The sequence below is a fragment of the Podarcis raffonei genome, chromosome 8, assembly GCF_027172205.1.
Source record: "Podarcis raffonei isolate rPodRaf1 chromosome 8, rPodRaf1.pri, whole genome shotgun sequence".
Classification (NCBI taxonomy): domain Eukaryota; kingdom Metazoa; phylum Chordata; class Lepidosauria; order Squamata; family Lacertidae; genus Podarcis; species Podarcis raffonei.
In genome coordinates this window covers 52,900,001-52,913,909 of record NC_070609.1, presented here as the reverse complement: position 1 = coordinate 52,913,909, position 13,909 = coordinate 52,900,001, and the positions used below count along the sequence as shown (strand labels likewise).

The following is a 13,909-nucleotide window of genomic DNA, read 5'->3' as shown; positions in this document are numbered from 1 at the left end:
TGGAAGCAAAAACCCAGAAAATCTTGGAAGTGATTAAATTTGGGTTAGTATTCTAGCATGCAACTTTTCCCTGCTACCTTCATGGGAGGAATAATGGGGGAAGAGGAGCATGCATGTGCTAAAGGATACGGGACTTGCAGTACTGTCCAGGGACATTCATTGTTCTACCACACCATGCTGACTGGTGTGAATTTTAGCATGCCATGCCATTATATCAGTCAAAAAGCCAGTTTCATAACACAACAGAGTTAAGAGAATGTAAGAAAATTGGGCAGAGGTGACAGCATAATGATCAGGGAAATTGATGCAATATTACCCATATCTCAGTGCACCCCAAGTGTGGGGATTCTTTGGCCCACCAGATGTTGCTGAAATACACCACCTATCCTACCTGTCCACTGGCCATGCCTGCTGGGGCTGATGGGAGTTGTAGTTCAGCAACATCTGGAAAGCCAAAGGTTCTCCACACCTGATGTCTAGCCACCCGCAAATGCAGCATCCTTGACAAGACACCCAGCCTCTGCTTAAACACCTCCATCAAAGGAAAGTCTGCTCCATCTCTAGGCACTCTATATTCCATGGCCAAACAGCCCTTAGCATCAAGACATTTGCTGTTTGTTAAAACAACAGCACCACCCAAATGTCAATGCCAGCCACACAGGTTCATGTTACAGACATGCCAGCGAAGATGGACTGTTAGTATTGTTTCAGCTGTTGAGTTGAATGGCTATCCTGTGACAGAGCCCCTCTCTCATTCCAACAGCCCAGGTGGTCACCGGCCCTAGACAGAAGAACTAAATAGCTGGAAAGCATCTGATGCTTTCAAAGGCACATCTGATTCCTCCCCACACAATCGCCTTTTGCTAGGGTAGATCGTTGTGGGAAGCAACTGGCAGGTGGATATCTGTAAGGGGGAGAAGGATAAGACAGATAGGGATGGTCCCCAACACACAACACACACACACACCATGCTCAGCCATTTATTTCCACCTCAATTCCAAAATGCAGCAAGATGTCCCTGTGGCTCTTTCACAAAGGGGACTGATCCAATGCCCCACGTTTCTTTTAGAAAAAGAAACCCAATAAAGCTTAAAAACAACAAACATTGTCCTACATTAAGAACGGTTCCTGGTACTAGGCAACGGCTAAGAACAAGAAATAGGTGGGTAAGACCATTTCCTCCCAAGGATCCTGCCCATTCTTCTTGTGGGGGAACCATCCAAGGGCTATATGCCGGGGTGGGCAGGGTCAGAGGCAAAAGTAGGTGGAGCACTTTGCACAGTAAGCTAGCTGAGTCTTGCCTTTGGACATTCCAGTGATGCAGGAGTCAGTGGTTTCTACAGACACACACTCACCCCTCTCTAGCCAGTCAAGGCAAGCAAGAGGCATTATGGCAGCTCAAGGACGTATTCCAGACAGGCAAAAGCACTCAAAGAGGGGGCATGGCAAGGTAAATGAGGGGTGTTGGTCCACAGAGGGTTCTGAGGGCCACATTCAAAGATGACAAACCTCAGTCCCAGTGGCTGACATAGACTCAAATAAAAACCTTACCCGAAGAAGCTGCAGAGTTATAGAAAAGACCTGGAACAATTTATTTGTTGCAGTTAATTTGGTACATGCAACTGGACGTGCATTATTATAAAAACCACTCAAAAGGTGTTAAAAAGAAAACAAAGGGGAAAGAAATAGCATCATGAACAGGACAAACTCTTCTGTGCTGGTCTCTGGCCTGGATAGTTTCTCTTCTTCCAGCATGGAACATCTCCCTTTGCTTGAAGCTGTATTCCAAGTGTTAGCACGTGTAGGAAATGCAGCTGGGCAACACATCTATCTATTGCTTGATCTACGCCACAATTTTACCCTCCGTGAATATATACCCGCCATTATATTTTTAAAAGAGGAAAGACCAAAGGATGTGCTCAAAGCAAGCTCACAGCCATCACCCTGGAGAAAAAAATCCCAGCTAAAGAAGATGGAAAATCTACAATTCTTCCAATTGGCTGGAACAAGATCAAAAGGAAAAACCAGGGCCACACCCACCTTTGTCCATGGCTTTCTATGCCTGACGGAGTTGCAAAGGGTTATAAAACATCTGCTATGGTCCAGTTCACTTGTGCTGAGCAGTGCTTTGCTTGATTCTCCTCCATCCAACTTCCTGGTCCACAGGGACAAGGGCGTAACTACCTTCGCTGTCAGTCTATGTCTCTGAATACCAGCTGCTGCGAATTGCAGCGGACAGAGAATCTTGCACTCCTGCCCTGCTTGAGGGTTTCCCACGGGCAGCTGCTTGGGAGAACAGGATGCTCAACTAGATGGGCCCTTGGCCTGATCCAGCAGGCTTTTTATGTTCCCACCCCAGGAAATGCGATCAGCTTGGTGACCTCCTTCAGCACGCTTGCTTCCCTTACCCCAGGGGTGGCTAACCTGTGGCCTCCCAGTTGGCACTGGTGATTCCCCCTGACGGCTGGACCATCCTGGCTGGTGCTAATGGGAGCTCAACATCTGGAAGGCCACAGGTTAGTCTCTGGTGCCTTACACTGATCAATATCTGCTAGAAAAAACCTTACATATTAAGCTGTCGTGTGCAGAGTCAGACAAATTGATCCATCTAGCCTGGCACTGCCAGCTGTGACTGAGCAGGGTCTTTAAAGGTCTCTCTTGAGGAGAGGTGTTTTCTATCAGCACCTACATGATCCTGCTGGCTGGAGCTGCCTAGGATCACACTTCTCACACTTCAGCCTTTCTGCCTACAAAACACATATTCTACCCCTCAGCTAAAGTCCATCTCTCCCAGAGGAGGGGATCAAGTGAAAATCATCCTCTGGCAGGCCTCTCTTCTGATCTACCTCCTCTCTACTTTTGAGGGGAGGCTGGTTCCAGCAGCAGGAGAGGCACCTGGGCCACATAAACACCATACATTTTTTAATCCTGCGATACCACCTTAAACAAAGAGTTGTTTAGGAGACACACACCCCATTCCCCTCACAGGCAGAGTTCCCTGTGAAGAGAGACTGATTGTTATCGACTCTGAGAATTGCAGCTCCGGGAGAGGAAGGACGAACAGAGCTTAACTCTCTATAAGGCAGCTTCCTATTGCCCCTATGAAAAAGAGACTAGGATATAAATAGCTAGCTACCATAGGTTGGATAAACAGTGAGACACAGCATCTGTCTACACAGATAAACCATCAATCAGGACAGAAGTAGCTCTTTCAGATTAACATGCAGATTTTCCATTTCAAGCTTCTATTGCCTTGTCTCATAAACACTATTCTACAGAAAGAAAAATGACTGAACGTGATTTAATTTCTGACCTGCGGCCTGTCCCTAAGCATTTTAGGTAGAAGCCCCACTGAATTCAGACAAAACTCCCAAGTAAGGGTGTAGCAAGATTTGAGGCTATATGGCTATAAGGCAACATGGAAGGATTTGCTATCAAAGTATAGCTGCCAAACAAGAAACACCCCTATGTATCTTGTAGATTTATTGCAACAAAGCTGGTGGAACAAAATAGTTCCTTCTAAGGTTACAGACCCTAAACATGATGTCACCAAATCAGAATAGTATACATAAAAGATGCACTCAGAAGTGTTCACTCAGAAGACCAGAACAGATCCAGCTATTGTGGAAATTATGCCTTTGCAACTTGATCAAATATGTCAACAAGCCAAAAGACACTTCAATTTCCAACATACTGTTTACCTCTATAGACCACTTTTATTTTATTGTTATTCCCCACCTTTCAGTAATCTGCGAGGCTCAAGTGGAACTATAGTGGAAGCTAATACTTGTTTTTCACACTTGCAAAGGGAATGTCAGTTTTAGATTCCTTGCTTTGCATACTTAATTTTCTACTTAAAAGTTCACTACCTTAAGACTTAAAAAAAAGGGGGGGGAGCTAAGGACACTGTTTTGAATACCAAGCCTTGTCAAGCAACTTTTTCACACACGCACTTACTTTTCAGAGCATGATAAGAAGTCCCGAGTAGCTCTAAAGTTTGCAGCTTATGTTTCACATGATATCATCTTATTTGCTGTGTGGTTTGTGTTGCATAGAGGTGCAGATTTGCAAAGCGGACAGTTGCATGAAAATCCAAGGTAGAGCCCCATCTTCACACCCCTTCATAATTCCCTAGACTGAATCCTGAAGTAGGCCTTAAATTGAGGACTTGAGATCATTTCTCGACAATACCTAGCAAAGAAAATTGGGTCTTTGGGTTTCAGACATTGCTAAGTTTGGCTGCAACCAACGTTTCATCCTTCAGACTGGCGCCCCGACTGACAGGCTGCATCCACTGCTTCACCGCATGATTTAGCATTGATTCGTGCTGATCCGGTTAACCTGCAACTTGCCGCCAGCAGCTCAAGGATCAGCCCAATCTCATGCATCTTAAAGGGTCTGGTGTAGTGATGCCATACGCACCCAGAAATTCACCAGGGAGGCGGTCTTTCGCTTGCACTCCCAACACTGGCCTGTGCCTGCACCACCCTGGAAATCTGACTTGGTTCTCAGTCCTATACACTTATGTGAACGGTGTCTGGGACAGCAGTCTGAGACTAAAAGCAGCATCGATCAAGTGCTCAGTTCTCTGGCTACTGCCTTTACAACATTCAAAATGTGGGTTTCCTAAGGCAGGGTCTGTGAATGTTCAACCCTGGGTTGAACCAACTGTCCCCAACAAAACTTGCTTCAACATGATTAGCAAAGGCCCTCTTGAGCAAACAAGCTGAAATTCGTTCAGGAAGCTGTTTCCCAATGGGATTCTCGAAAACTCCCTTGAGCTGCTCACAGACGAAATGTGTGACTAAATAGTGGATGCTAACACTGATCCAAAGGAGGGGGAGGGGCATGGACCTGTCTTCATTTGTATTCAGCAATACCCTTGATTATTAAGAACTACCTAAAGCATGCAATCACCCCATCTGCCCATCACAGACAAACCATCCCGCTACGCAAAGGATTTGTCTCCTAACCAGACAACATGCAGCTCTAGGAAAACACATTACACTTGAGCGGTTTGTGTTATCGAGTTTTCACATGTGGTGTTGGAGAGAGATCAGAGACGGCTCTGCACAAAGCATCAGGCAAGAGCTTCCAGGCCTTGTTCTCAGTTGTCGCCCCCGTCGCCATCGGCCGGATCCCGCAACCCATCGCTCTTTCGGCCCTTCCCGATCATCTCCAGCAAAGCCTGGGCCTCAGGGTCTGCGTCCAGGATGCTCTTCTGACCCGTGCCCTAAATCAAAACCCAGAAGGCAGGTTGGAGCACCAAACAAAATAGGAATTCAAGAAAGGGAACAGGTCACGGTCAACCCATCCTGGGGCCCTTTCATTTTCACGTCACGTCTGCATTAGAAGGAAGTTGTTACTGCTTCCCTGTGCAGCTCCCCCCCCCCGGCCATCCCTCTGCAAACAGCAGGACAGGTTCTGCGGCCCCCGCCCACTTGCCAGCCTACTTTGTTGGTTCAGTCAAACAGGTTGGGTAAGGTCGCGGAGCTTCCTGAAATGACTGCAGAAGGGGACCCATGTCAGAGCGTGATCTCTGATCGCTAAGAGGAACCCTTGGGGCACCGCTGGGGGAAGGAAGGGAAGAAACACAAAAAACAGCACATGCACCCACACCCACCATGGTATTGCTGCCAAGAAACTTAGCAGCTTTTCTGTGCCAGGAGAGCAGTATGAAAATGCCGTTTTCCTCTCCGAAACTTTAAACGGACGATTAACTCTAGTCTTGCTTTGGAAGTGGGTGTACCTGTCTCTGCAATGGCTCTCGCTGCTGTTTTGATTGTTGTTTGGCGATTAGACTTGTCACTGGTGTTAGCACTGAACAGAAGTTTTCTTTTGCCTTTAGCCTTTTCATACATGCATGGTGCTATCATAGAAAAGGGCTGGCATCCAGAAGCTATCCCACCCCCTTTAAGGGGAAACACATCTTGTGGTCCACCAGCCAAAAAGAAATAATACAACCATGCACAGCAGCCCACTGTGGCCTCAATAAATCTGCTTTTGTTATCCAAGAGGACATGACACAAACAAGAAGACATGACACATCCCCTCACAATACTGATCACCCGTCTGCGGACTGAGTGACTCAAAGGAGTTGGGGGGCTGCAGACATCACAGCTGCCTGTCCACTCAACCTCCTTTCCTCAAACAGGAGACTAGCACCATTTACACAGCACAATGCCGTGCCTGGACAGTGGGTGCTTCCTGAAGGTTCCCACCCTCCAGTGCAACATCCCTTACTGTTGATAGAGATGGAAATTTGCAAGCTGTTTTGACTTAGAGAATTCATGTGTGAGTTTCAGGGGGCCAGACCCACTGCTCAGCTAAGGTAAAGGTAAAGGGACCCCTGACCATTAGGTCCAGTCGTGGCCGACTCTGGGGTTGCGGCACTCATCTCGCTTTATTGGCCGAGGGAGCCGGCGTACAGCTTTCGGGTCATGTGGCCAGCATGACTAAGCTGCTTCTGGCGAACCAGAGCAGCACACAGAAACGCCGTTTACCTTCCCGCCGGAGCAGTGCCTATTTATCTACTTACACTTTTTGGCATGCTTTTGATCTGCTAGGTTGACAGGAGCTGGGACCAAGCAACGGGAGCTCACCCCGTCACGGGGATTCGAACCGCCGACCTTCTGATCAGCAAGTCCTAGGCTCTGTGGTTTAACCCACAGGTTATTGTTTAGCTAGAGAGACAGTCACGGCAGTCACTTACGGCTGCACTTTCTGGGAGGTCTCCCACCGCCCAAACCTCCATGGCGTCCAACGTGAAGTTCTCCTTGGCCGACAGCTGAGGGCTGTTGTACGTGGTGCATCTGGGCTTGGCTTTGCTGTGGCCCCTCCCATAGTTGCTGTCGATCCACAGGCCGAAGTATTCATGTTGTCCACCCATGCCCTAGGAAAGAATAACAAAGGGGTTTGGCCGACGCACTGCAGCATGCAGAGTCTGCTCCTTAATTGAATGACCCTATCAGCATTGGGTGGGGCTGGAAGGACACGCTATGGCAATCCACCCAGAGGCAGGCGTGCCGGCCCCAACCACACCCGACCCATCTAAAATGGGCCTTGCTGGGTCAGGCCAAAGCACTACGCAGCTCACACATCCTGCTTCTTGCAGTGCTCAATCATCAGGTGCCTCAGAGAATCCCACAAGCAGGGCACGAAGGCACATCCATGCTACTAGTCCCAAAGAACTGGTGGCACATTACCTCTGAACAGGGAGGTCCTGGATAGCAACCATGACTTTACAGGTCTTGCTTTCTCCATGAATTTATCTAACCCCCTTCCAAAATGATCTAAGCTAACAGCCATCATCACACCTGTGAAAAAGCCATAGGCTATTTGATACAGAAACAGCAAGACAGAATACAAGTACAAATCAGTTTCCCTTACATCAAGCACCACACCATTTTTAAGTCAAACTACACACTGAAGGGGAATACCTAAGAAGAAAATACTGAAGAAGCAATGAATAACACATCTTCCTATTCAATAGGGTTTGGGGAGAAAACTCCCAACAGGCTCTCCTCTGCTGAACTTTTCTTTTTTACAATAACCTTTTTTGTATTTCTATCCTTTCAATGTATGCATCCCTTGCTTTTTTTTTTAATGGTTGCCTACATTTCATCATTTTTTATATTAAGAATATGTAATTCTGGAAACATCTGGCTTCCCTTGTTCTCTGTATTTTGCCTTGTAAAAAAATAAAATAAAAGCTCAACTAAATAAATATAGGCTTTCGGTCAGATGCTCAGCAAAGGCCATCTGGCCAACCACGCACATGCACACACACACACAAAATCTGGACAAGCAGATCAAGCACACAATCTGCCCAACCCACAATCTTCAAGTGGTGTGATCCAGCAAAAACTGACCCTCACAGTCGCACTGCAGAAGAGGACTAGATTCTCCAGGGTGACTGAAAGTGCCGTATTACAAGACAAGGCTTTATCCTGCAACTATTTTGTACTTACAAGGCCATTCGGCATTGTCTGCTGCCCATGATTCAGGTACATGTAGTGGTCGTTGTAGCCGGTGTAAGTGAAGACCTCAAGCGAGGGGGAAACAGAGAACAGAAAGCATCCATTGTTGCCTGTAAAATGACAGTGGAAGGAAGAAGGAGCACAGACCAAATAGCAAGGAACAGCAAGGAAGGCAGAACAGAGGAACCTGCCTTACACCGGGTCAGACACTTGGTCCATCTAGCTCAGTATCGTTGACACTGACTGGCAGCAGCAGCTCTCCAGAGTTCCAGACAGAGAATACTCCCAGTCCTGCCTGGAGATACCAGGCATTGAACCTGAGATCTTTTATTTAAATGCACAAAGAAATTTTGAAATGCCAGCACTCGTTTCCAGTTGTCTTCCTGGCCCAAATTATGGTGCTTAAACTGATACATAAAGCCCCAATTGGCCTGGAACCAAATTATTTGAAGCAGACGAGGGCATCCTAACGGCCCCTGCATTAGATGAGGCACCTTGTAACCCCACCGCTTCTACTGCTAATTTTTGCCTGTCGCCTGTAGGGCAGCCAGTATTAAAGAACCCTCTTTACACCCTGCATGGAGGTCTGGTGAGGCAGAGGCAGGAGAGATGCACTGGAACGAAAGAGTCTGCCTTACATCAAGTCAGACTATCAGTACATCTAGCACAGTATCCTCTGCACTAAGTGGCAGTGGCTTTCAGGGCCGCCTTTCCCATAGGTGCTAGGGGTGCGAGGCACCCGGGCGCCAGGCTCTCAGGGGTGCCAGGCCAAGAGTCCAAGGCCCAAGGGCTGAGTTCAGGGAAGAGTCTGCACATTGGTCGGAGCGCTGCAGTGGGCTCTTCTGCTGCAGGCGGCTCTGCGCCGTGAGTTTGGGGGTGACCGAGCCAGTGAGACGCTGAGGTGGACAGCCAGCTCCGCCCTCCTGCGCACCTAGGAATGGGCAACCGAGGGGGGCGCCCGACGGATCTTTGCACCCCGGCGTCACATATGCTTAAGACAGCCCTGGTGGCTCTCCAAGGTTTACTGACAAGAGCCTGTTAGATTAGGCCAGAGGCCCATCTAGTCCAGCATCTTCTCCTAACAGTGGTCAGCAGATGCCTCTGGGAAGCTCACAAGGAGGCCATCTGAGCAAGAGCACTCTCCCCATCTGTGGTTGCCAGCAGCTGGCATCCAGAGGCCTGCGTTTTTCTGACAGGGGTCTCTCCCAGTCCTGCCTGGAGATGTCAGGAAATGAACCCTTGACCTTCTACATGCAAAGCTACAGCTCTTTCCTGGAAGAACACATTTGCTCTACGTCCTAGGCGTTTTGATCTGTCCTGAGAATACTCTCCACCTTAAGGAGAGTTAGTTCTAATCTCAGCAGAATCAAAAGCAACGGCAGGGTCGCCATCTAGTGGGAAAACAGTAGCAAGTCATTTTGACACCATGCACATTAAAAAAATAATAATCTGTGAAGTCTGCAATTCTGTGCACACTTGCCTGGGTCTCCAACTCACTAAAACCAATAGGGACTTAAATTGGGAGAGTCAGTGAGAAGACCCTGGGCAAAATGTGGTGTTGGGTTCAAAATTTCATCTTCCCCAGAAGTTCATGTGACTCTTGTTAGTGAAGACAGGCTTGAAAGAGTGAGAGTCAGGGGAGAGGAGCATCAGGCACAGAGAGAACATATGGCCCTCCAGGTCCCTCTCTCCGGCCCTTGGGACTCTTAACAGGCCACACCCACTCTCCATGGGCCATTCCCCTCACTGGCCCTGCTAAGCAAAAACGTGTGCTTGAACTCTAACAAAGCTTTTTGCTTGCATGTATGGTTGTGGAGGAATCATCCTACTGTGCAAAAGTAAAATTCACTTGCATTTTTCCACTTTTGCCCCTGGAACACGGCCCCTGATAGGCAACCTCAGCAGGGAAGGCAGCCTTCTGGCAGGAACCACCACCAACCCTCCTGCCCAGCGAAGGGAAAGCCAGCTAAAATCTTTGAAGAATAGTGGGAGAATGAGATTTCCAGGAGCCGTGGAAATATGGTAAATTGCACACTTTGCCCAATTTATACAAACGATCCTGCTTTTGTTGGCAAAGGATTTGGGTTGTCTAGATACAGAATTTTTTAGACAATAGTTTTTAAACAGGATGTGCACAGAGCCTTGCCCCATAGCACCTGCCAGAGGAGCAGGGTTGAGATTTTGTGAAATGTGAGCTATAGGCTGAAAGACATTGGGTCAACAGCCATTCTTACCTTGAAACTGTGGTTTAACCACCCAGGAACACGACGAAAAGCCACCAAAGACGTAGCCATCTGTGTCCTTCAGAACCAGCACGCAGGGCCCCTGGTTGACAATGTGCCCGCACAGCTGCGTAAAGCTCTCGCCGTGAACCTGGGAGGCAAAGAGGAGCCTCCATTTGTGTTGGAGCTCAGAAGGCAGGTGAGAGTTGATGTAGGTGACGGAGGGGATGTTGAGGAGGCTGACGAAGCGGCTGCCTCTGACCCCCTGGCACTCCGGAAGCAAAGGGAAGGTCTCTTGCTCTTGGTCCGGGAGGGAGTGCAGGATGAGCAGCCCCTGCTGGACGACCACAGTGAGGAAAGCAGAGACCTGTGGAACCCGGAAGACCCAATCCTCAATGCTGCTTTCGTCACAGACAGCGTCCAGCGCCTGACCACCCTCAAGCCTCTTCCCATCTGCAGCAAGAAACAAAAGTTAGAGGTAAGTAGCACCAGGAAACCTAGTCGGCTCCACAGGAGCCACTGCCAAACCTGACCATTGGATCCAAGGGCTTTTAAATGGATTAGGACTAATGGACAGAGGAGGAAAGGTCTATTAGTAGCTATGTTGTATTCCAGAGGCAGGAAACCTCATGCCCAAGAGCCAAATGCAGCTCTCTGAGCCTCTCTGTCTCCCAAGCCACAAACCCTATGGAGCTCACAATGGCCACCAACCATTGCCAGGGTCTACAGCTAAACCAAAGCGAAAACGGATATTCCGCCACTCACCTGCCGATTTCAACTCCGACACTAACTGAGACGCCAAAGCTTTTATTCCTGTGGTTGAATTCTGCACATTCTTCAAGTTCCAGCCCTTCAGCATCTTCCTGTAGCTCAGGACGTGAACCACAGAGCCAACCAGATCCTCTGCAAACTTCAAGAATTTATTTATTTTTTCCTATGTGGAGTGTTTAAATGGCAGATGTACACAAAAAAAGGACAGACCTCCTAACAAGGGCAGAAATTAATACTTAGAAAAGGATACTAACAGGGGCTAGTACGATATGAATAACTACTGCTTCCGTATCTGGCACTGGAGAAAGACAGCAGTGGCTGAGCATCTGCCTTCCTTTCCTTTGACTAAATTTGCGAACAATTCCTGGCTTCTAGGTATTGATTCCTGGCTTCCCAGTCTTGGTTCCCAGATCCATCACCTTGCCCCATTTCTGCTCCAGTCCCTCTTCCTCTCTCTTATAGGCAAATGGAACATACTGGGTTTTTTCTCTTCTTACCTCAATGATCTGACTTCCCTTCACGGTGCTGTCCGCGTTCGATATCATTTTCATGATGATGCCTTTCTTTTCCTCGGCGTTGCCTTTGAAGAGTGCCGACATGAAAATGACAAACTGCTCCTTCCCCACCTGCCCGTTGGACCCAGGAGACTTCTCGGGCAGAGGGATGCTCTTCATCCCATTGTACAGCCGGATGACCATTGATTCAGGGAGGGCCTCCTTGACGTGGGCCTAGAGATAGACGGAAACGCAACAGGGAAGTTCAACCAACCAGAAGGAACAAGCAGTCTCCAAAGTGGCAGGAGCTCACTCTGCACCATAGGCAATGCATCCTGATGCCAAGGAAGGGCCACCTCTCCTCTGGCTCCCCTCACTGTTTGTCTCTTTGTTGGCCAACAGGCAAAAGGAACAAGCCAGCCGCTCATTACACATTCAGCAGGCCAGGGATACTTTCACATTTCAGATTTCTACCTCTGGAAATCGGCTCTTAACTGGCTTGGGAAAAGGCTTCCCACCCACCACTCTGAGCCACAGTTTGATCTGGTACAAAGCAGTTTCCCAGGCTCCTTTCTGGATAGCTCGGTTGGTTAGAGCATGGTGTCCCGAAGTCGCAGGTTTGATCCCCGTATGGAACAGCTGCATATTCCTGAATTGCAAGGGGTCGGATTAGGTGATCCTCCGGGTACCTTCCAACTCTACAATTCTATGATTATCAGGCTGCAGCAACTATACTTTTTAATTATTTGCGTGTTAAATTTCTACCCCACTCTCTTCCCAAAGGACAAAGATGCATTTTGGCCCCCTTTTTGTTCAACATCTATATAAACTCCCTAATAGACCACCTACAAGGAGCGGATACACACGCCCCAAAATTAGTAGACAAAAAACTGCCTATCCTACTCTACGCAGACGATGCGGTTATATTGTCCCAGACTCAGATGGGCCTCAAAACAGCTCTTAACAGCTTATCCCAATATTGTAGAGAAGAGAAACTAGCAGTGAACTACCAAAAAACAAAAATCATGGTTTTCTCTAACAAAAGGAAAATATACAGATGGAATTTAGACAATCAGGAGATTGAACAAGTGACATGCTTTAAATATCTAGGAGTTATATTCCAAGCATCAAGGAAGAAGACTGCCCACATAAATTACAGCTCCTCTACAGCACAAAAAAAGTACAACAGCAATCCTAAGATTCCATCGTACAACGGGAGGAAATTTCATTCCTGCTACAATTAAACTATTCGCTGCAAAACCAACAGCACAAATACTATACGTCGCACCACTCGTCTCCCTCTCTAATCTAGACCCATATGAAAAGATACAATCAGGTTTCCTTAGATCACTCCTGCAAACACCTAAATGCGTCCCAAACGCCGCCCTACGACTGGAAGAGGGCTTATACAGCATTAAAGCCAAAGTATGGATAAGAACCTTATGCACTTGGCTAAGACTTAACAACTCGCCGGTTGGACTACTTTCCCTGATGCTTCTTGACAAATTCCAATCTAGTTGGTTGAAGGGCACTCTCAGAAAACTGGCCACATATGGTCTCTCCCCAGAGTATTTATTAAGTTTAGAAAGGGGAAGGGCCAAGAACATAATCAAAGAAAGACTCAGGGACATTGAAGCCCAAAATGACTTTAATCAACTTCCGATAACTTATAAACTTCTATACAACCCCCAAAGGCCCCATCTAGCAAACTATCTCAAAGTTCTAGACAACGCTAAACACCGATGGGCATTTTCCAGGGCCCGCTTTAACGCTCTCCCTTCAGCTTTTCTAGAGGGAAGATACAATAAAATACCGATTGAACAAAGATTATGTCCCTGTAACAGCAATGAAATCGAAACCATTGGGCATGTCATCTTATACTGCCCATTATATCGAGACTCAAGAAAAGAGCTGATCGAACCGATTCTGAGGAAAATACCTTGTAGTACAGACGACACCTATATCAGACACCTCTTAGCTGACAAAGAGCCCGAAATTAACAGGCCCGTGGCAAAGTACTGTTACATTGCAAGAAGAATAAGACGAGCAATGATGTCAACAACGGAGTTCAAATTGTAAACATCGAAGGAACGATAATAAACAGTAGCGACACCTGAATTGAATTTTTAAAACTTTAAAAGTCGAAACCTGGTCATAAATATAAGCACCAAATCTGTGAATTGGCCATATTTCTACTGTTATTTGTAGCACAATACTACTTTTAATGTCATATTTTTATAAATTGCTTCCTGGTCACTGACCGTATTAAAGATATTTGATTTGATTTATCACTTTTCTATTTCTTATTTCTTTAAAAGTAAACAGTATAGTATTACTCATGCAACCCACCCAATTTAGGTTATGACCACTTTTGTGCTGCAGCTCATTACTGGGAGACCAATGCATGATTTTTTTTGGGGGGGGGGACTGCAGCTTCCATTAT

At 47.2% G+C, this 13,909-nt stretch overlaps 1 protein-coding gene across 2 annotated transcripts in view; it reads right to left on the bottom strand.

Moving 5' to 3' along the window:
- Positions 1–3,468: 3,468 nt before the first annotated feature.
- MEAK7 (MTOR associated protein, eak-7 homolog) overlaps positions 3,469–13,909 on the bottom strand; it is a 13,966-nt gene continuing 3,525 nt past the window's right edge. The window contains exons 3-8 of one of the 2 annotated variants that reach the window (XM_053400094.1): positions 11,470–11,700; positions 10,967–11,111; positions 10,214–10,654; positions 7,971–8,089; positions 6,713–6,892; positions 3,469–5,233 (exon numbers count right to left, since the gene is read on the bottom strand). In XM_053400094.1, the coding sequence (XP_053256069.1) occupies positions 5,108–5,233; positions 6,713–6,892; positions 7,971–8,089; positions 10,214–10,654; positions 10,967–11,111; positions 11,470–11,700 (1,242 nt within the window). In that variant the 3' untranslated portion in view covers positions 3,469–5,107. Of the gene's footprint in view, positions 5,234–6,712; positions 6,893–7,970; positions 8,090–10,213; positions 10,655–10,966; positions 11,136–11,469; positions 11,733–13,909 lie in introns of those variants that run through there. The other variant, XM_053400093.1, reaches the window with a different exon arrangement.